This window comes from Ailuropoda melanoleuca, chromosome 11 (genome assembly GCF_002007445.2).
Source record: "Ailuropoda melanoleuca isolate Jingjing chromosome 11, ASM200744v2, whole genome shotgun sequence".
NCBI classification, from domain to species: Eukaryota; Metazoa; Chordata; class Mammalia; order Carnivora; family Ursidae; genus Ailuropoda; species Ailuropoda melanoleuca.
This window is the reverse complement of record NC_048228.1, coordinates 66885410-66908294: the sequence shown is the minus strand read 5'-3', so window position 1 is coordinate 66908294 and position 22885 is coordinate 66885410. Positions and strand designations below refer to the sequence as shown.

At 35.3% G+C, this 22885-nt stretch overlaps 1 protein-coding gene across 1 annotated transcript in view; it reads left to right on the top strand.

Annotated features, from left to right (window-relative positions):
• Positions 1–22885, top strand: part of SRP72 (signal recognition particle 72) — a 29319-nt gene that overhangs the window by 3479 nt on the left and 2955 nt on the right. Inside the window, exons 3-18 of the mRNA XM_002918109.4 lie at positions 1218–1341; positions 2672–2815; positions 2894–3005; positions 4998–5029; positions 5662–5786; positions 5876–5933; positions 8626–8757; positions 9754–9882; positions 10815–10887; positions 12483–12547; positions 14245–14340; positions 15145–15248; positions 15387–15464; positions 16439–16576; positions 19911–19948; positions 22259–22418. Coding sequence (XP_002918155.1) covers positions 1218–1341; positions 2672–2815; positions 2894–3005; positions 4998–5029; positions 5662–5786; positions 5876–5933; positions 8626–8757; positions 9754–9882; positions 10815–10887; positions 12483–12547; positions 14245–14340; positions 15145–15248; positions 15387–15464; positions 16439–16576; positions 19911–19948; positions 22259–22418 — 1608 coding nt within the window. The remainder of the gene's footprint in view (positions 1–1217; positions 1342–2671; positions 2816–2893; positions 3006–4997; positions 5030–5661; positions 5787–5875; positions 5934–8625; positions 8758–9753; positions 9883–10814; positions 10888–12482; positions 12548–14244; positions 14341–15144; positions 15249–15386; positions 15465–16438; positions 16577–19910; positions 19949–22258; positions 22419–22885) is intronic.

The following is a 22885-nucleotide window of genomic DNA, read 5'->3' as shown; positions in this document are numbered from 1 at the left end:
CATCAGGCTCTTCCTCTATGAGCCTGCTTCTTCCTCTCCCACTCCCCCTGCTTGTGTTCCCTCTCTCCCTGGCTGTCTCTATCTCTGTCGAATAAATAAATAAAAAATCTTTTTTAAAAAAAAAAAAACTTTACTAAAAATAAAAGAGAAATAAAGGGGACACTGCCTTCTAATAAGCATGTTTATACTAAAATTCAGTATCTTGACTTTTGGTTATTTTGTGACATTAGGGAGATTTCTAGATAATTTTTTTAGCCAAGTAAATAAAGGATGTTGTCATTTGCTTGATAAATATTCTTCCTCATGGATTATGGTTAAAACTCCAAACTGAGGGGCACCTGGGTGTCTTAGTTGGTTAAGCAACTGCCGTCAGCTTAGGTCATGATCCCAGTGTCCTGGGATTGAGCCCCACATTAGGCTCCCTGCTCATGGGGAGCCTGCTTCTCCCTTTCCCTCTGCCTGTTGTTCCCCCTACTTGTGCTATCTCTTTCTCTGTCAAATAAATAAATAAATAAGATCTTTAAAAATAAATAAATGAAACTCCAAAATGAGTTTCAAGTGTCACATTAATGTAGATGACTTGTCAGTGTGGATAGGTAATGTTTTTATTGTGTGTTTATCAATTGTTTGGTTGCAAGTACTATGTTCTTTTAAGATTTTTGTTACCTTTTCTTTGCTATTCATTTGCTTTTTGAACACATGTAAAGCAGCTTTATATGGCTTATTATTTGATTAGTTCATCTAAGAAACTTCTGTAATAACCCATTAAAAATAGTGTTTAGGGCCGCCTGGCTGGCTCAGTCGGTGGAGCACATCACTCTTGATCTCAGGGTTGTGAATTCGAGTCCCATGTTGGGCGTGTAGATTACTGAAAAACAAAATCTTGAAAAAAACAAAATAGTGTTCAGACTGTTTTTTTAATCTAAGACAATTAGTTATTTAGCTGAATCATGATTTCATTCTTAAATGTTTGGTTTCAAAGGGCCAATAATTCCAAGAATATCCATGAAAGCAAGAGGCAAGGGAAATGGATGTACTATTTTCTGCCACTTGTGAACTGATTTTCAGGCATGTTACTAAACTTTGTCAGTTTTCTCATCTCTTGTTAACGGAGATCAAATGATTTAATAGAGATCAGGTGCTTATAGCATATTTGTCATATAGTGGGTGCTCTGCATTGTTAGCTAATGATCAGATAATGGTTTTTTCTTTTTCAGTAACTCTCTTTCCTTTGAGAAGGCATATTGTGAGTACAGGCTGAACAGAATTGAGAATGCCTTGAAGACAATTGAAAGTGCCAATCAGCAGACAGACAAACTAAAGGAGCTTTATGGACAAGTGGTAATTACTGCTTTAAAATACATGTTGACTCTCATCCTGAGTGAGCATGACTGTACCTGTAGCGAGGAGCAGGGATGAGGAACCTCAGCCCATCCTGGTGCTCCACCAAACTTGCCACCAAACCAGTTCTTGAGGTTTGAACACATTCCCTCTTCTTGATCTTCGCACAAACAGTTGCATATATAATATTCTATGAATAAATTACTTCAGCAGGTTAATTAGAATATTAGAATTAAAAACTATATTATGAAATTTTGACTTTTTAGTTGGAAAGATGAAGGCCAGTGGGATATACGTAACACAGTTTTGAAATTATATTTCTTTCTAGTTTTTAACACATTTTGTTCTAAGGTTAAAATAAACTAAATGATGATAAATTAGAATTTGGATGAATTTAGCTAGTTTATGAATTCCCTAAAACTATCTTATTCTGAAGGGGTTTGAGACATATAATTAAGCCTAATGTAAAAATAGAGCTGTTAATGATGATAGGACAGAAATGTTTTAGTAGAACTAACAAAACCCTCTTAAAGATTTTTAAAATGTCAGTAAGGGCAAATAGTGTAATAAATGTCCCAAAGAGATAGTAAGAGTTTAACAATACATACAGGTTGGAGAAAGATTTGGACAAGTTCATGAATTGTAGGTTTATAGAGAACTTTTAAGGTAAGCTGGGCAAATTTAGGGTAAATTCCAGCATTTTGAGTTTGGTGAAGGACATAAGTCTCTGTCATATATAGTTGACTTGATTTAATTTACCCAGAGTGGCAGTTGTTATTGCCCTTTAGAACAACTTGAATGAAATAAGCACGAATTATGTTTTGTGTGCTTGATATTAACCCTCTACTAGTTGGTTTCTGGGAAAGAGAAAATAATTAAATATAGGGAACTCCTAGGAAATATTAACTTATTTTGTTAACATCTAATTTTGTTCCTGTTCACTGGGGCTTTATAATCATTTTGTGGGTGGGAAAATTTTTTCATTGTAAGTCAGATTTAGGTAGCAGGGTGATTTCTTTGGAAAGATTTTCTTTCACAACCCACTTAGGCACTTTCCTAACCTCAGGAAGGGGGTAAATATAATGACTTCTATCTGAATCATGACTACAAGTCTACAGTATAGTAGAGATTCATTCATTGCAAGTTTTTGAAAGTATTAGTAGCACACAGAACTAATGGAAAAATTGTAAAGGAAAAACTGTTGATTGCCCATATCATGCTGAATAACCTTTCCTACTTAGTGATTCAGAAAAGGGTTTATATGATGTTTGAGACATAATACTGTATTTGTCTTCTCCTCTGATCTTTTACTTGGTATTTGTCTCCCTAGTTATACCGGTTAGAACGCTATGATGAATGCTTAGCAGTGTATAGAGATCTTGTCCGAAACTCCCAAGATGATTATGATGAAGAGAGAAAAACAAACCTTTCAGCAGTTGTTGCAGCTCAAAGCAATTGGGAAAAAGTGGTTCCAGTGAGTATCCGTATGTACCCACACAGCTGTGAAAAATATTCCTGTCTAGTGTTTGACTGGTATTTTGCTCCATGACAGGAGAACTTGGGCCTCCAAGAAGGCACACACGAACTATGCTACAATGCTGCATGTGCTCTGATAGGACAAGGCCAGCTGAGCCAAGCAATGAAAATCCTACAAAAAGCTGAAGGTTGGAAGTTTATTAAAATTATGTGTAATTGTAATGTGCATATAACGTAAAACATTATTGCCAAAAATCGAATTTGATTTTTGTGAAATTTATAATTGGAAATTATTGATGCAGTGGAATTTCTCAAAGTTCATCTATCCTTTCTCTTGGCATTTTAACATGTCTCTCCCCTATTTCTGTCTAATCCTAAGTCTGAGTACTTGTCCATTTTCATCCATACCAGACCTTATTTTGAGGAGATTTTGTAATAAGTTACTATAAGTATTAAATGTAAATTGAGTTAATGTCAAGCATTTACAGCAGTACATGGCATATAACATAAGCATCCAGTAAATATTGATTATCATTATTAAACTGGTACTCAAGTGTGGTGATAATCAGTGTGCCTGTGTGTGTACATGCATGCATGCATATACACTGCATTTGTATTGGTAACACTATTCAAGCACAGTTTAACTCCATTTGGTATGTTTTCATATACAACATTTACATGCTTTGAAGCTTTTAATTAAGAAAAAAAGAAAAATAGTCCTACTAGCTTATGTTTGTTTTCAACTCCAGAAACATGTAAACTTTTCTTCTGTGTACATATTTCCCTGGCAGCTATAAAAGTGATGTAGGGACTGCAGTGACGGTGGGGAGGAAGAAGAGGTGAAGCAGGGTTGATTTTAAATGTTGGAGGTTAAGATAAAAGCAGAAGTTGGAGAACCATGAGAAGAAAAATATGTTTGAGAATTGTAATTACTTGATTATACCCAGTATTGACAGTGGTGTGGGAAAAGGACATTCTTCTACATGGAAGTTTTGAGCATAAAAGTAATACTGACTTTGCAGTGGACAATTTGGTAATGTGTGGCAGATTTTAAAATTTGCATACCCTTTGATCCAAGGATTTCATTTTAAGGAAATAATTAGACTAATTAATTAACAGTAAGAAAATGAAGAAATTTATTATAAGGAAATAGATAAATTCATGTATGTATTTTTATGAATCCTAATTGACGGGATGGTCATAAGAAAAAAATTAGAAACCTCATGAGTTTCTGTCCTATTAGAGGATTGGCTAAGTTTTACCATGACCACAAAATAGATTACCATGCAATCATTTAAAATAAAAATGGGGCATCTGGGTGGCTCAGTTGGTTAGGCTCAGGTCATGATCTCATGGGTCCTGGGATCTAGTCCCCCACATCAGGCTCCATGCCCAGCAAGGAGTCTGCTTCTCTCCTCCCTCCCACTCTCTCTCCCTCTCTAAAATAAATAAATAAATCTTGTAAAAAAATAATGTAGATTTTTATTTATTATAATATCAAGATGTTCACAATATATTAAATGGGGGAGGGAGGTCTCAAAATAGTATGTAGAATATCACAATTTCATTTTAAAAGCAGCTGTGCATTTGCATTTAAAAAACAGTAATGAAAATGCTAATAGTGGTTGTCTCTTGGTGGTGGGATTATTGTCTTTACTGTTTTTTTTGTCATTGATTTTTTCCAGTCAGCATTTGTTACATTTATATTTTTTAAGTGCCTTTAAAATTTTTTTTAACCTAGAGATTACAAATGAAAGAAAAATGCCAGAGAGCTATAATAGTCAGGGCCTGATAGTATTTATGTAACATTTATTATTATTTATGTTGATGCTAATAATAAAATCCAAATTTGCTTGTTATTAAAATTATCTTGAAATCTTCTGCCCAAGAATTTAGTTCTTGGGGCCCCTGCATGGCTCAGTCGGTGAAGCGGCTGCCTTTGACTCGGGTCATGATCCCAGGGTCCTGGGACTGAGCCCCGTATTGGGCTCCCTGCTCAGTGGAGAGCCTGCTTCTCCCACTCCCTCTGCCTGCTGCTCTGCCTACTTGTGCTCCCTTTATCTCTCTGTCAAATAAATAAATAAAATCTTCAAAAAAAAAAAGAATTTTTTGCTCTTCATAATGGTGAAAGGAATGGGAGTTACCTGCGATATTAATTTTAAAACCATTTTTTCTTATAGATCTTTGCCGCCGTTCGTTATCAGAAGATTCTGTAAGTATTCCACTGATATTAAACCCAAATTTTACATTCTAATATAAATTTATAGCATACTTCATTGTAGTATTTATTGACTTGTTAGAGTAGGTGGTGATTTATTAAATATAAATCACAGTAAAAATCCTCTTGATCAATTATTTGATGAAATCTTAGGCTGGGAAATTGCAATACCAGAATTTTTATATGCCGTATACATTTTATTTTAAATTTATATTAATATAAATACATTCTCTTATTTTAGATGTAAGGCTCAGACCTTTTTATATGGGTCCTTTCATGGGAATCCCATGCGTATTTCTTAAATGAACCACAAATAATCCAATAGTCATAATTTCCAGTTGTCTTAAAGACAGTTATGAAGTAGTTTCATTACAGAGTCCTTATAGCTGTTAGCCTTTTCACCAATCTTTTATTGTTTTCTGGTACTCACCTATTTACACAGTAATTTACTTTTGGATGACCTTTGTCAAATTCCTAATTTTAACAAACTGATTCTAAGGGAAGTTTTCTGAAAATTATATGTTGTCTTTAAGATAGTGTACCTTTTGAATGTTTGGAATACTTGGTAAATATGAAGATTGATTTGGAGAATTTACAGGGGGAAAAATGTTTCTTTTTCTCCCTAGGATGGGACTGAGGAAGACCCACAGGCAGAACTGGCCATCATTCATGGGCAGATGGCCTATATTCTGCAGCTTCAGGGTCGTACAGAGGAGGCATTGCAACTTTACAATCAGATAATAAAACTAAAGTAAGTTATTAAAATGAAGTGCCTTTTATAGGGGATGAAGTCTCTTTTTAAAGGTTTGTTTCTTTTTGACTGTCGCTTATTGTTCACAGGCCAACAGATGTGGGATTGCTAGCTGTGATTGCAAACAACATCATTACTATTAACAAGGTATGGGATATCCATGGCTTTCTTACATTTATATTTTATACTGAAAATATTCCCCTAGCTTCATCTTTTTTCCATACCACCGTCCACTTGTAGCAAAATCACAATCACAGGTTAACTTTCATAATGATGATTCTGCAAGCTATATTCAAGTAATAAAACTTTTTTGCATTTATAGTCTCCAGACTATCTTACCCTTTTCCCAGTTTATAATGAGGTGGAGAATCTGTATATTGAAAAAGAAATTGTTTGGACTCTTAAACTAAGGATGCACTTACTTTATGTGTCATTTTTATCTGTTGAGTCTGAGTATAAGTTTTCTATATATGATTTTTTTCTTTCCAGTGGTTTTTATTTTGGGGGAAGGGAGACATGCCCACCCCTAAAGCCACATGTAAAATGTAATTACAAGTATGAATATAAATGATCCTAAAGAGTACTATACTAGCAAAATTAACCACCATTTAGAACATTGTTTTAATGGAAGAATATTTCAGATTTGAAATTGAAGTCAGTAGAAAATAAGAAAAGTAACATTTGATTTCTTTTGATAAACTGTGATTTTTCAAGTGCCATCTTATTTCATCTTCACAATTATATTTTTAGGTGGCAGTACTTGCCTCCGATTTGTAGGAATATAATCTGAGGCTGAAAGGAGTTAAGTTATTTGTATAAGGTCATAGCCTGTTAGAGGTAGAACTTGGATTCAGATTCTAGTCTCTTGACTCCAGAGTCCTTCATGGTACTTCCCTCCTCCAATAGCAGAAATTCAGAAGGTCTCCAGAGATGAGATAATAGCATTTGAGAGAGTAGTAGTTGTAGGATGTTGTAGGCCTTTGGCATGGTTTAGGTTTTCAAAAACTGATTCTGGCATTTGAATCTTAGCAGCATTATATACTTGCCTGTGTTTATGAATTATTTGAAATGCCAGTGAGGATAAATTCTTTTTACCTGATATAATTATGGGAAGGAGAGTTTGTGAAACACTAAATAACTTAATCTTGTTGTAGTTATATACCAAACTTTTTTTTTTTAAGATTTTTAAAAAATTATTTCTTAGAGCGAGAGATTAGAGGGAGAGGGATATACTGAACTTTCTTTAGTCAACAGACTTTTTATTCAAAATAGTGCTGGATGAAATAATAATGCAAAAGAAATAGAAACTCAGTCTTAATCATTACATCATTTAAAAATCTCATTCTGGTATTGAAAAAAAAGTGCGTGTTTAAATTTTTGACTTTTTAACTGCACTATTGGTGAAAGAAAAGGTCTCTGAGCTGGTAAATTTATAGCTGACCCTTGAAAATGAGGGTTACAGTTTAAAGGTTAAACAACAGCATAAGCAAGTGAACATATGGAGAAATACTTATGACTTATGAGAAGAAAGTGAGAAAACAGAAGTTAAAATATACATACATGCTAGTTAAACATTTTTAAAAGTTTGGATTGAATGAGAACAAAGTATAGGAGGCCTTGAAAATCAAATTTTTGAATAGGTGCTATGATAGCAAAGTTTAAGAGAAGTCTGGCAGTGGCATGCATGATGAATTGAAGTATTAAAATAGTACAGAGGAAAACCAACTGAAAATCTGGTTTCTTAAGAATTAATTTATGTGAGGGGCTCCTGGGTGGCTCAGTTAGTTAAATGTCTGCCTTCGGCTCAGGTTATGGTCCAGGGGTCCTGGGAACGAACCCCATATCAGGCTCCCAGCTCAGCGGGGAGTCTGCTTCCGCCTCTCCCTCTGTCCTTCTCCCCAGCTTGTGCTCTCTCTCTCTCAAGTAAATAAATAAAATCTTTAAAAAAAAAAAAAAAAGGAATTGATTTATATGAAAGTTTTTTGCTGTACATTAAAATAATTTTTACATTGGTTTGAAGCTTCACACTCAGAAAAAGTGGTATTTATTTCAGATTTCTTCTTTGTCTCCTTTTAGTCTTCAAACTAGTAGAAGACCTGATTTAAAAACATAGGGTATCACTTGCGAATACATTATTTAAGAAAGCTAGAATACAGTGCACATAGTAGACATTCCGATGCTGTTTGTCCTTCTCAAGATGCATATAATTTAATTGTCTTCCTACCTAGAAAGGTATATGACATTCTGTAATTTTTAACAGGACTTTTATAAGGCAGATAACACTGTGTTTGCTGCACACAAGTTTGAGAATTTGAGCGTCTTTGAGCTACTGCCTAGGTGAGAAGGGCCTTAAGGAAAAGAAAAACAGCTATTTTACATTAGCTTTTTTTTTTTTTTTGCCAAACATGGTTTCAAAAGAGATGTGAATTTATTTCTGAATTTTAATGATTTGCTTACGTAATGACTGTTTCAAAGAGGAAAGAATTATTTTCCTCATTTATCATCTAAATTCTAAAGGGCATGGTTTGTAGGTTGCAGATTTCTTTGTATCTTTGTAGTCTTGATTTCCGCTGTAAGATTTGTTCTGTCCATAAGTACTTTTCTTCAAAAAGCTCAAAACAAGCAGTTAATAGTGGAAGGATAAATCAAAAGAAAACCAAGAACCCAAGACAAATTTATATGCATCTTAGGGGTTTAAACAACCTAACCAGGTAGATGTATTATCTTCCAAGCTCTCTTGTGTATAAAGTAACTAAATGGAAAAGGAATAGAGTCTTGACATGTTAAAAGGTTAAAGTCTGAGATTGCTATTAATGACGGATGAACTTTTCTTTGTCAGGACCAAAATGTCTTTGACTCCAAGAAGAAGGTGAAATTAACCAATGCAGAAGGAGTAGAGTTTAAGCTTTCTAAGAAACAGCTGCAAGCTATAGAATTTAACAAAGCTTTACTTGCTATGTACACAAATCAGGTAGGTAGCAAATCTCTCATTGCTCTGGCTAAACCTTTTGTTGGAGTATGGCATATGAGGCATAATGAGTGGTATATTTTTTGTCTTAACCAATGTATTTTTCAGAATGTCATATATCATAGATTTTGTTAAACAGGTAATTTGCCCAGTTCTTTGTAAAGGTCTATAGCTGCCTCTTAAGAGGAAGAGGATGCTGTTCACACTTGTAAATGAGACACTGTTGTCAGTACCTTATTTCTAATCTCTGAATTAAAGTAGAAAGATTGGTCAACTGTGATTTTAGGTTTAAGATCTGTCTTTCATTTTAGTTTGTGCAGAATTATTCAAGTTATAAATGCTTAGGAGGTCAATTCGAAATCTAATATGCGTTAATTCTAAAGATTTCTTACTCTTCCACAGCAGAGGTTTACAGTAGGAGAGTGAGAGGCAGTAACATTTTTATTATTTAGAACGGAGCCAGGTTATTCTTGAATACTTTAGCAAGAAATACCTATACATTTTGTTGCTTTTAAGCAAAGGCTGATACTTGTATTTTCTTTTTTTAAACAAAACTCAAAATTTAAGCATCCAAATTAATTTAGAACTAGTCCTTTCTGGGGCACCTGGGTGGCTCAGTGAGTTAGACGTCCAACACTTGATTTCAGCTCAGGTCATGATCTCAGGGTTGTGAGATCGAGCCCGTGTTGGGCGTCGGGCTCTAAGCTGGGGCCTGCTTAAGATTCTCCCCCCACCGCCCGCCCAAGATGTAGCCCTTTCCTAAATGCTTTTGTAACTCAGTAAATTCAGTAAATGGAAATCTTTCCTTATAGGAAAAAAATGAGAATAGATACTATAAACCCTTTCTCAGTAGTTCAGTAGAACTCACTAGTTCTTCACTCTTGTCTTTCAGCTGAGTTCCTTCCCCTTCCACCCCCATCCTTTTCTTTTTGGTCGTTCACTTAATGTTTAATTTCATTAACCAGCTTATTTTTGTGGGGGGGAAATACTGTTTTTTAGGCAGAACAGTGCCGCAAAATATCTGCCAGTTTACAGTCCCAAAGTCCTGAGCATCTCCTGCCTGTATTAATCCAAGCTGCCCAGCTCTGCCGTGAAAAGCAGCACACAAAAGCAATAGAGCTGCTTCAGGTAAAGGAATTATTTGAATTTTTAATGAGGTGTCATGTTGTTGCATCCTTGTTTCATTTTCATTATCATAGCCTGTAAACTTGTAAATAAAGTGGGAAAACTAGTAGGTAACATACCACTAGACAAATTCCAGAGTGTTACTTTAGTTAATTCTTGAGCTACAGCTTTGTTTTATGTACATTTGCATTGTGGGGTGCCTGGGTGGCTCAGTCAGTTGAGTGTTGGACTCTTGATCTCAGCTCAGGTCTTGATCTTAGGGTGTTGAGTTCAGGCCCCGTGTTGGGCTTCACGCTGGGCCGGGAGCCTATTTAAAAAAAAAAAAAAAAAAAAATTTTTTTTTTTTTTTTTGCATTATTAAATGTTTACCATAAACTTGAAGAATGGTTTTCATTTGGAGATCAATTTAGCGTGAGTTAACAGTTTGTTTTAGGCTTATAATGTCAGAATATGCTTAAACTCTTTTTTCAGTAATGTCTTTTCCAATGAGTCCCAGTCCAAAACCCCAATCACAGAGATACTAACTTGGTTTTTATCATCCTACATCAGCTGTCGGATTACATGTTTGAAATTCCTGAGGGTACAGTACCCTGGAAAGTTGAGCAGGGTAAAATTAGAGCCATCCTGAAGGGATCCTCAGTAAAGAGGCAGCATCTATTTGAGTATCTTATTTAAACAGAAACAAAACTATGTAGTAATCTTAATTATTATTTCTCTATTAATGACTTCCTGGAACTTGATATTTTTACACTTTCAGAGCATAATTTTAGAACAAAATGGGAGTCAAAATTTTTCCAGAATTAAAATTTTGATCTGAAACCAGAACGTTAATATTTTAGACTGGATTTTAAATTCTGTGTAGAAGTGATAATTGAACTGTGTGCGGTTAGTTGTGTAAATTGTGTTTTTTTTCCCTCCAACTAAAAACATTTTAGGAGTTTTCAGATCAGCATCCAGAAAATGCAGCTCAAATTAAGCTGACCATGGCACAGCTGAAAATTTCCCAAGGTATTAATAATTATTTCATCATGATTAAACTATCATTTTAATGGAAACATGGTTGAGATGTTTCTGAAGTAGTTGTGAACCATATGGTTTTAAAAATTTTGAAAAAAAATTTTTTTTGCAAATGATGAAGCATTACTGTTTCAAACAGCCTTTTTTCAGGTTATTCTTAAGTTTTTAGGATGATTCTCAATCTGTGCCTTGAAAGTGGGTAGCAAAGGATTCCTATGTTTCAAAAGATCATACTTAAACTTCCTGGGTATGTCATATGTAGAAATGCTTAATCTGTCACTTGGTCACATTTGCATGAAAGAAGGGTTACTTTGCATTTAGTTTTCTTAACTTAGCCCTTTCTCCTTTGTTTATAGTTTATGACCCATATCTTTGGGGGAGAAGAGGCAGGGAAGTTTAATGAAAACTGACATTTTTTAATCCTACAGAAAACTGCTGGTGTTTTTTTGTCGATTTGAACTAGCCTTGAGTGATTATATAGAGCTTTTGGTAACCACTATTCACATATAGCTATTTTAAGTTTAAAATTAAATGAAATTTTTAAAAGTCAGTTCCTCACTTACACTAGCCACATTGCAGAAGCTTCATAACCACATGAGGCTAGTTGAACAGCATAGATAAAGACATTTCTATCATAGGAAGATATGTCTCTAGTGTAGACCATTGCATTCTCAACATGAGGGTGGGGGATCATTTATTTGGTGGGTGGCCAAAAAATATTACAGAATGAAAATTTCATGGGTAACAATGAGATACTTGACAATTAGAAAAAAAAATGTCTTAAGAGATTTTTTAGTGTTTAGTAATAAAGATAAGGTTGAGAAACATTGTTGGTCTTGGGGCACCTAGTTGGCTTAGTTGATAGAGCATGCGACTCTTGATCTCAGGGTTGTGAGTTTGAGCCCCAGAGCCCCACATTGGGCATAAAGATTAATTAAAAGGAAAAGAAAAAAATATTGTTGGTCTCCTGTAATGTTACCCATTCTCACATTTCCTTACCTTCCTTCCTTATTTCTTTTTCCTTTTCCCACTCCTCCTTTTTCTTGCTCTTCCCTTATTTTCTTTCCTTATCCAGTTTCCAGTTTATTTTTGAGAGGAGTATTTATCCTACTAAAATTACTAAGAAAGAGCTGTCATTGGTTTCTATTTTGTTTTTAAAGACTTTGGAAGGTTACATTGTTGGTGTTTGCAATGAGTAGAAAATCAGTATTTTGACACTGTAGGAAATTTTCCATTGCACTCATATCTGCAGTAACATGTTTCAGTGTCTTTAGGTAGGATGTTAAGTTACAGTCTGAAAATGGAGAAAGAGAACTCAACAGACTGGGTGGGAAGTTGGGAGACTTCTTTTCTGATTAGCATCTCTGCCATTAACTTTTTTTGTGGGTGTAAGCAAGGTAAATTGTTTCTTGAGACTCAGTTTCTTTATATGTGTGTAAAAAAGAATAAATAGAGCACATTATCCCCAAAATCCCAAAGCTGGAGTATTTGGAGATACTATAAAATAGGACTTAAATTTCTTGTTTTGTTTTTTTTTTAATAATATGTTTTATTCAGTGTGATGACGATGTTTTTAATCTCTCAAGGTAATATATCCAAAGCATGTCTAATACTGAGAAGCATAGAAGAGTTAAAGCATAAACCAGGCATGGTGAGTTTATAATTAAAATATTTAAGACTAAAAAAGTAGTGGAATTACAGTCTATTGATATGTTGTTTGATGTTTCTTTGTATTTAATTTCTATTTATTAATAATGTGGGAGTAGTAGTTAAAATAAGTTACTTATCTGGTCTGCATTTAATGTCGTTTTGTGTTCTGCTTTGCTTTGGCTTATTATTTAGGCAAGGTGCTATTTAGGCCTTACATTATCACTAAAAGCCAACCTTAAATAACCTAAGACCTGTATAGGGAATTTCTTAGCCTAAATTATTTTATTGTGTCTTCAGTGTGATATTTTGAGTTAAAACAATTTAGTAATAGTGACCAACAAATTTAGTTTTTAGTTCTGTGATGATTCAGTCATCACAGATTTAGATCACCGATTTAGCTGTGAAAGCATCTGTTTCAAAGTAGAGACTAATGCTGTCGTTAGTGGTACGTACATTTATTCAACGGGGACTTTTATTCATGTCTGTATCCTCTAACACAGCTTGTTTACAGTTGGCACTCGGTAATGTATAACAATATTATGATAATGCTTTATCCTTTGAAGATTCGTTTTTTTAAGATGGGACTACAGTTACTCTATATTAGAATCAAATATAAATTTTTCTAATATGTCATATCTGGCCTTCTATTACCTTTCAAGAAATTTAACCACTTCATCATTGTTGGCATAAAAGTTGTTCAGGTATTTCGTATTTATCCATTTAATATGTGTAGAGCCTCTCTCATTCCTGATACTGGTTATTCAGGTCTTCTTTTTTGTTTTCTGATCAATTTAGCCAGAGGTTCATCAGTTTTATTGATTTTCTCAAAGAAAATCTTGTTTCTATTTCCTTTCTGTCTTCATCTCATAATTGCTCCTCCTGTTCTCACTCTACTATAGCCACATGGGTCTCCTTGCTGTTCCTCCAACACGCTAGGCAAGCTTTTCACTGGCTTTTTGTAGCTCAGGCCAGATAGAACTTACATGGTAGTTTAGCCACACTTGAGTGTACCTCACTGATCACACATTGGGTGTGCCAGCAGTGTTTTATTATATAAACTAATTTTTTAAGCACTTATTCTCAGCTATTATTCTTTTTTTTTTTTTTAATTTTATTATTATGTTAGTCACCATACAGTACATCCCCGGATTCCGATGCAAAGTTCTATGCTTCATTAGTTGCGTATCTCAGCTATTCTTCTTTTTTTTTTTTTTTTAAAGATTTTATTTATTTATTTGACAGAGATAGAGACAGCCAGCGAGACAGGGAACACAAGCAGGGGGAGTGGGAGAGGAAGAAGCAGGCTCATAGCGGAGGAGCCTGATGTGGGGCTCGATCCCATAACGCCGGGATCACGCCCTGAGCCGAAGGCAGATGCTTAACCGCTGTGCCACCCAGGCGCCCCTCAGCTATTATTCTTATCTTGCTATGCACTAGTAACAAACTGTGAACTGGCACTGGTTTAAGAGGAAAGTCATATTTTATAGATAACTACCTTTGTATTTGGGAACTACTGTTGTATATGGTATTTCTAGTTATTATGGTCTAGAATGTAAGAATTTTTATGGTGAATTTGGTACTGGCAGAGAGCCTAGAAACTTTATTTGCTATTTTTTCCAATTTTTTTCATTTTCAAGAAGCTTATTCTGGGAGAAAAGAAGGTATTTTATTCATTAATTTATACTTTTGGCTGGGTAGGTATCTGCATTAGTGACTATGTACAGCCATGAGGAGGATATCGATAGTGCCATTGAGGTCTTCACGCAAGCTATCCAGTGGTATCAAAACCATCAGGTAAATAAATGGAGTAAATTGTTATGAGGGCATGTTTTTATCTAAAAAAGCTGTAGTAGTGAACTCAAGTTACAAGAATTGAAATATTCCAAGTCACTATTTAAAGAATTGAATACTATTAGACTGTCAAATTAATTTTTTAAGTATACTAGATCCAAATAAAGTTATTAGAAATAATTATTGCAAAATGAAAAAAAAAAGCTCAGGTTTTGAAGTCCTTTCTGGTTCGTTATATGTATTTGTGTATAATCTCAAAAAATCATACATGAGTACATATGGGAGTGCTCATCCTTAGTGGCTGGAGAGCTCATGGATGGCAGAAAGTGGTGGAACAATAAGTATGTGCAATAATTGTATCTCATTTTTCCATGGAATAAGAACATCTTCATTTTTTCCAGTGTGAGTCTCTGCATAGGCAGTATCCCACTTATAAATATACATGCACACAGGTGGCATTTATACTGTTGTAGAGGGATATCAGTGTTCTGGGAAATACTGTGTTAATGTTTGAGAATTATGGTGATATATCTCTAAGATTTGATTATGGGGAAATATTTCTAGTTGTAGACAATCTAAAAAAAGATAGGTTTTGGTCCAAATTCATAAATTGGTCATCATTGTATAATTTGTCTACCTCCCTTCCTATATGTTTGTGTGATTTTTGTTGTTGTTTCATGCATTCAGTAAAACTTTGAGGAATTTAATAGAGAGGCCCAACTTAAAGTTTAATGAATATAGTAACTTCATGAACTTGGTAGATATGTAGCTTAAATTTTTTTTTCCTTTTTTTTATTGAACCTGTAGCCCAAATCTTCTGCTCATTTGTCCTTGATAAGAGAGGCTGCAAACTTCAAACTCAAATATGGGCGGAAGAAAGAGGCAATTAGTGACCTAGAACAGCTATGGAAGTAAGTTGTGAAAGCTGGAGATGTAAAAATGCAAATTCTATTGCTGTTATTTGATACAAGGAAGTTAATATTGCTTGTTTATTATTTTTTCCAGTTTCATAAACTGTTCACTGACTTTCTTTTTCTTCTTTTTTTAAGACAAAATCCAAAAGATATTCACACCCTGGCGCAGCTTATTTCTGCTTACTCACTTGTAGATCCTGAGAAGGCAAAAGCGTATCCTTTTGACCTTTTGATTGTTCTTTTAGACAGCTCCCAAGTAGCGTGCCAGTTCCCTTCCAATATCTGTTTTGACCATGGCTTTTTCTGTTGTAAATTTCAACAAACATACAGAACACTCTTTTAACCAGTAAGAGCAAAAATGAGAATTTATTGGTCAACATGACTGAAAAATATAGTAGTAGATCCATTTGGGGGTACAGTTTGAAAAGCAAAAATGAAGTCAAGAGGCAGCTTGTATCTCTTCAGGTTCAAGACAAGCAGCANAAAAAAAAAAAAAAAAAAAAAAAAAAAAAAAGAAAGGAAAGAAAAAGAAAAAGCATATTTTATTTGGGTAGCTGTAAAAGATTCTGAAATGTCATTCTGATTGAACTATTTTAGATCACATGCCTAATAGTTACTGAAGATAAGAGATTCAGTGCCCTGATTGGCTGAGTTTGGATCATGTGCTACTCTAGTCAGGGTGTGCTCCCAAACCCAAGGTGGAATCGTGGATGCTAAGCAGCCACAGCTCAAAACCTTGGTAGTGAGGAAATCTACGTTTGATAGTTGTTTTGGAATAGAGATTTTATTAAGCACCATCTTGAAGTAGATTATGGTTTCTTTTTTCAGGGTATATAATATATAATTGACCTTATCATCTGATTTGTTATTCATTTTTTTTTTTTTTAAAGATTTTCTTATTTGAGAGAGAGCACGAGTGGGGGTGAGGGGTAGAGGGAGAAGCTTACTCCCTGCTGATCAGGGAGCCCAATAGGGGGCTCAATTCCGGAACTCCGGGATCATGATATGAATGGAAGGCAGATGCTTAACTGACTGAGCCGCCCAGGCGCCCCTAATTTGTTATCCTATAGAAGATTTAAAAAAATTTTTTTACTTTTGACAAAGGACATCCAAAAAAAGACTGTTTTTCTTTTGGCAGACATATGTATGTGTATATATTGTGTTCCTGAACTCCTGTTTGATCCCAGCCTTAGTAAACACCTGCCCTCGTCAGATAGTATGTCTCTAAAAGTAGACGTCGAGGCTCTTGAAAATTCTCCTGGTGCTACTTACATTCGGAAAAAAGGTGGAAAAGTTGCTGGAGATAGTCAACCAAAGGAGCAAGGGTAAAGTTTTCATTGTAACATTCACTAATGTGGACTTTAAATTACATAAGGAATGAAAAATACATTCTCTGAAAACTCCTTGTGAATAAAGTTTAAGTCCCCCTTGTTTCTTTTCCGCTTCCTTTTTGCTATGCCCAGTTCTTAGTCCTTGTCTTGTGTACCACCTCCCCCCATCACACCCCCAAATTAACCTTTGGTATTGAGTGTCTGTCTTCAGGATATTCTTTGTGTTTACACACAAAGGTGATTTAGAAATATTTTCCTTGGATTGGTTTATTTTTTGTTTTTTTTACAGAAGGGGATTATGTTGTACTTACTATTTTCCACCTTGCTTTCATTTACTAAGTTGTGGAGATTTCTCCANCTTTTTTTTTTTTTTTTTTTTTTTTTTTTTAAGATTTCATTTATTTCTCAGAGGGAGAGCATGAGTAGGGGTGAGGGGCAGAAGGAGAAGCAGACTCCCTGCTGAGCAGGGAGCCCAGTGCGGGGCTCAATCCCAGGACCCTGGGATCATGACCTGAGCCTAAGTCAGATGCTTACCCGACTGAGCCACCCAGGCTCCCCTTCTTCATATTCTTAGTATAGACATATTTCATTCTTCTTATGCGTAGTATTCCATTAGCTGGTTGTCCCCTACTTTATTTACCTTGTAAGTTTTTGACATATATTTAGTACATCATTTAGTAATTCTATACCGAGTTCAGATGAGGTTTATTGTGCTGATTTGGAGGGAAGATTATCAAGCTTCATTAACTTAAAAGAAATCAAATTCTGATTCTTCTCCCACCTGGCCATCTCAGAAACACAGTGAAATGTGTAAGATTCCATGAATAGAGACTTGGGATGAATAGAGAATGGAAGAGAGATAATCCTTCCCCAGATTTGTGGCTTTCATGGTTTTTCACTGTTTCACCTTTTTTTTTTTTTTAAGATTTTATTTATTTGAGAGAGAGGGAGAGAGAGCTAGAGAGAGCATAAATGGTTGGGAGGGGCAGAGGGAGAGGGAGAAGCAGACTCCCCACTGAGCGGGGAGCCCAATGTGGGGCTTGATCCTAGGACCCCGAGATCATGACCTGAGCTGAAGGCAGATGCTAAAGGACTGAGCCCTTCAGGCGTCCCTGTTTTCTCCTTTTCTGAGTGCCTTTTGAAATGTAAATTTTTTCCTAACTTAAAAAAATATATATCAGCAATAGTATATGAGTAACTTCATTATGAACTCAGGTAAAAAAGCATTATCATTCTCATAATAGATTTTTTAACTAAAATTAGGAACTGGAGTCTCAGATTACTACCTTGTTCCAAATTCCATTTCATCATATGAGTCTCACCTCAAACCTTATCAAGAATCCCAAAATGAAAAATTCAAGCCAAATCTTAAGGGGATTTTCAAGTAATGCTTATTTAAAGGTTTTCCTCCTTCCTTCCTTTCCTTCTTCCCTCCCCCCTTTCTCTCTCTCTCTCCCCCTCACCCCCTGACTCCCTCCCTCCATGCTCAGCGTGGAGCCCAGCACAGGGCTTGAACTCAGGATTCCAAGATCAAGACCTGAGCTGAGATCAAGAGGTGGATTCCTAACAGACTGAGCCACGCAGGCGCCCCCATTTAATTATTTTCTGTATTTTTTTCCTCTTTCAAAACAGAATTGAGTAATTAGTAAGAATATAGTTCTTTTCTAATCCTTTAATCCTCTCCTTTTCCTTAGACAATTATTAAGATACTGACTTTTTGGGGCACCTGGGTGGCTCAGTTGTTAAGCGTCTGCCTTTGGCTCAGGGCGTGATCCCAGCGTTCTGGGATAGAGCCTCACATCGGGCTCCTCCGCTATGAGCCTGCTTCTTCCTCTCCCACTCCCCCTGCTTGTGTTCCCTCTCTCGCTGGCTGTCTCTATCTCTGTCGAATAAATAAATAAAATCGTTAAAAAAAAAAAAAGATATAGACTTTTAGGCTTTTAAATTTCAGCACATTATTTTCATTAGTCATTATTAAAGCCTTTTATGCTCACTTTTAGATACAAAGGTTTAGTTTTTTGTTTTTTTTTAAGTAATCTCTACACTGCATGGGGGGCTCAAACTCACAACCCAGAGATCAGGAGTCACATGCTCTATTGACAGCCAGCCAGGCGCCCCAAAGGTTTAGTTTCTTTTGAAGATACACTGTGTTGTTGACAAAAAATAAGTCATGGTCCTTTCCCTTAAAAGAACCTAAGTCTAGCAGAAGGAAATATTGCACTAATTTCAATAAAGATTGCATGTTCTATGATTGTGCAGGGCATAGAGGAGTATACCAGAAGGTATAGTCCTTCCTGGGAACAGTTGGGGGCTAGGAAATCACCTCATGGAAGAGGTGACTGTGTTGACTCTTGAGGAGGATGAATTAGGCCAAGTGTGAGCAAAGGCAGAGAACCTTTGGGAAATTGCAGGTATGGCTGAAGGGTGATTTGTAGAGAGACAGTTTAGAAGACTTGCTTAGCCTGGGTGAGAGATGAAGCTCGTTAAAGTACGACCCTGTATGTTGCATTTCTAATTCTTTAGGATGTCCTGAAAGGATTTTCACAATTCAGTGACTTGGTAGAATGAATTGTGGGCAGAAATTGCTGCTGTCTCTTCTTTTTAGTTCACTGTTTCATAGTTCCATAGAGGCATGTCACATATGATTATGTGCAGCAATATTTTTTATGTCTTCCTCTTATAGGTGTCAGAGTACTTCATTATTTTGAAGTGTTTTCTTTATTTCTCATGATCCTTTCAGTACACCTTCCTTTTTTTTTTTTTAAGTGTACGTAATAAAGATTTTACTTAGAAAATTCTGTAAACTCACCAGGTTCAAGATTTGGAAGATAAAAACATACAGAATAAAAGCTTCTTCCCATCCTTATGTGCTCTTCCTCTCTCCAAGATCACAACCAATGTTTCTTGTCTTACATACCCTCCCAGAGATAGTCTTTGCATGTATGACACCTGCACGTGGTTCTTTTGCCTAAGAGTTTAGTTATCTGTTCTCTAATTTTGCCAAACATGTAACTTAACATAGTATTGTAGATTTTCATGCTTGTGCAGATTTCTTTTTGCTAGATTTAATGTATGGCAATATAAATGGTGTCTGTTTTCTGAAAACCTTGCTAATCTTCTTTTTTAAACCACTTTCTAAAAACTACAGTGTGTAAAGCTTGATTAAACTTAACCAGTAATAATATCCCACCTAGTTTGTTAACTTCGGTGAGACAGTGCCCAATCTTAAGTGCCTAAGGTAAAGTGCCCAGCTCACTCTTTTGCACATGTTTAATGCTGTGTTGATATTTTATCATGACAATGGTAATGATTTTTCTTCTCTTTGTAGACAGGGAGATTTGAAAAAGAAGAAGAAAAAAAAGAAGGGTAAGGATTTTTCTTTTTTTATCTTTAGATTTTACAAGATAAGAGCTTGAGTTTAGCCCAGTATAAAAATCTTCAGACAAAAATACCGTTCTCTCGATTGTCTTTGAACACTGACTTTTGCCTTGACTATAGCTAATATTTAATTTTTTTTAAAGACCACAGCTCTAGAGAGTTTGATTGCCTGAATTCAAATTTTTGCTCTAGTTAACGTTGCTCTTTTGCTGTAACTGTGAATAGATTACTTAATGTACCTGCCTGAGTTTTTCATCTATAAAATGGATGTTATATATCCTCCTAGGATTAAATGAGATACCACATGTAAAGATCTCAGAATGATGCCTGGCACACAGTAAGCCCTTTATTCATTAGGGTTCTTTTAGCTACAAACTGAACTCAATTTGAACTGGCTATTTATGAAAATAACTGTGTATAGGAAAGATTGACTAATCTAGAAGTTTTATCTCTTTGTATACAAAACTGAATCCCATTAGAGTCATATGTTTGTTAGCAACAGTCAGGGTTTGTCTTTTTTATTTATTTTTTTTAAGATTTATTTTAGAGAGTGCATGCAGGGGCAGGGCGGTGTGTAGAGGGAGAGAGAGTCCCAAGCAGACTCCATGCTGAGCATGGAGCCCAACATGAGGCTTAGTCTCATGACCCCAAGGATCATGACCTGAGCCGAAATCAGAAGTTTGAATGCTCAACTAACTGCACCACCGAGGCGCCCGTGGGGCTTGTCATTTATATCCAGCAGTTCAAAGAGGGCCTTTCTGCAGTTGTCATGTCTTTCCCATTAATCTCATGAGCCAACATAGGTCATTGTCTAAGCGTGAACCATTAACCAGGGGAATGACATGCATTGATTGGCTTAGGCTATGTTCTTAATTCTTGGCAAGAGTGGGTAGAATTACCATGTTTGGCTTCAACTAGTCAGAAGTTATCCCTGGAGCCACCTACCTGTTCCTAAACCTGAGAAATCTGTGGTATAAATCAGATTCATTCTGTCTTTCCTTCTTTCTTTTCTTTCTTTCCTTCCTTTCCTTCCTTCATTTCTTTCGTTTATTTTTAAGTAGGCTCCATGCCCAACATGGGGCTCGAACTCACAAACCTGAGATTGAGTCCCATGCTAAGTATTTGTTTAATGTATTAGTAATACTGCAAGAGAACAGCTGATAACTACAGGTGGCAGTAACCTGTAATATCACTTTCTTTTCTATTTTTTTGTGGTTTCCAGATGAGTATTTTTTAAAACTTATAAGTTTTAAAAACTTTTTAAAAACTTGTAAGTGATATATGCTCATTCTAAAAACAAAACCTCCGTCATTATACAATGGCAATAAAGCATGGAAAATTCCCTACCCAAAATTCATACTCCCAGAGATAATTACAATTTAACTTTTTTGTATATAGAAACATGTATTATTATACATTTACATGATCAGTCAATAAAAGTTTTTACAAAATTGATACGAACAATATCTTCAGGATAATTTGTTTTAATCTACTTTAGACTGTATCATGCAGACATTTTTCCAAATTAATAAATATAGATGTACTTTTTAACCCATAACTATAGCTTCTTCTTTTTTTTTTTTTTAAGATTTTATTCATTTGACAGAGAGACAGCGAGAGAGGGAAAACAAGCAGGGGGAGTGGGAGAGGGAGAAGCAGGCTTCCCGCTGAGCAGGGAGCCTGATGCAGAGCTTGATCCCAGAACACTGGGATCATGACCTGAGCCGAAGGCAGACGCTTAACCACTGAGCCACCCAGGTGCCCCAAGACCTGTTTCTATGTTAAGAATATCAGTCCACTCTGTTATATAATATGCAAATATTTTTTTGTTATTTCTCTTAAAAATGTATATCCTACCAAATGAAATTAAGTATTTTTTATGTAGGGGCACCTGGCTGGTGCAGTCAGAATTCTTGATCTTAGGGTTGTGAGTTTGGGCCTCACGTAAGGTATAGAGATTATTTAAAAATAAATGAAACTTTAGGCAGCAGCTCTTCCTGCCCACACGTCCTGTCCCCATGCTTTAATAAATCACCATTTTGCACAATAAATAAATAAATATTTAAAAAAATTTTTTTAATAGATATATCTCTGAAGTCTTTTCCTTGATGGCTTCTGAATTTTGTATTATGCTTAATAAGGTCTTTTCCCTGGCTAGATTATACAAATAAAACCTTCTCAGATGAACTTATGTCAGTTTTAATGTTATTTATTCCCAGGCCTGGACACATTCTTTAAGCAGACTATGTTGAAAACATATTATGGACATATCTCATTTCTTTATCCCTTATTACACAGGAAAACTGCCTAAGAATTATGACCCAAAGGTGACCCCAGACCCAGAAAGATGGCTACCAATGCGAGAACGTTCTTACTACCGGGGAAGAAAGAAGGGTAAAAAGAAGGATCAGATTGGAAAAGGGACCCAGGGAGCAACTGCAGGAGCTTCATCTGAACTGTAAGTCATTGCTCCTCAATTGAAGTCACTCAGAGCATAGGTTGATTCTTTCTCAGATGGACTCAGGATCATTAATAAGAATTTTTAAAATATGTTTTTAGTATAAGGAATACAGTTAGATATCTTTAATAAGTGTTTTGCCAATATGCTTATGTAAAGGAAAGAAAATGTGTTTCTGGTTTGATTATATTGTAAATACTAGGATTATAGAATTATATCATAAATGTTAGGATTCCAGTATTTTCAAAAGGAAGCTAAATATACTGAGTCATTCAACTAACTGAAAATAAGGACAGATACTATAAATAAGATGACTAGAAGTATTAAAAATGTTACTAAATAAGTTATTCTAACATTGTAAGATGAGTCATTTAAATTTTTTTCTTTCCTGCGCTTTCTAAAAATTGGCATGAACCACATATTTTTCTTTTTTTTTTTTTTTTTTTTTTTAAATTTTTTTTTTTTTT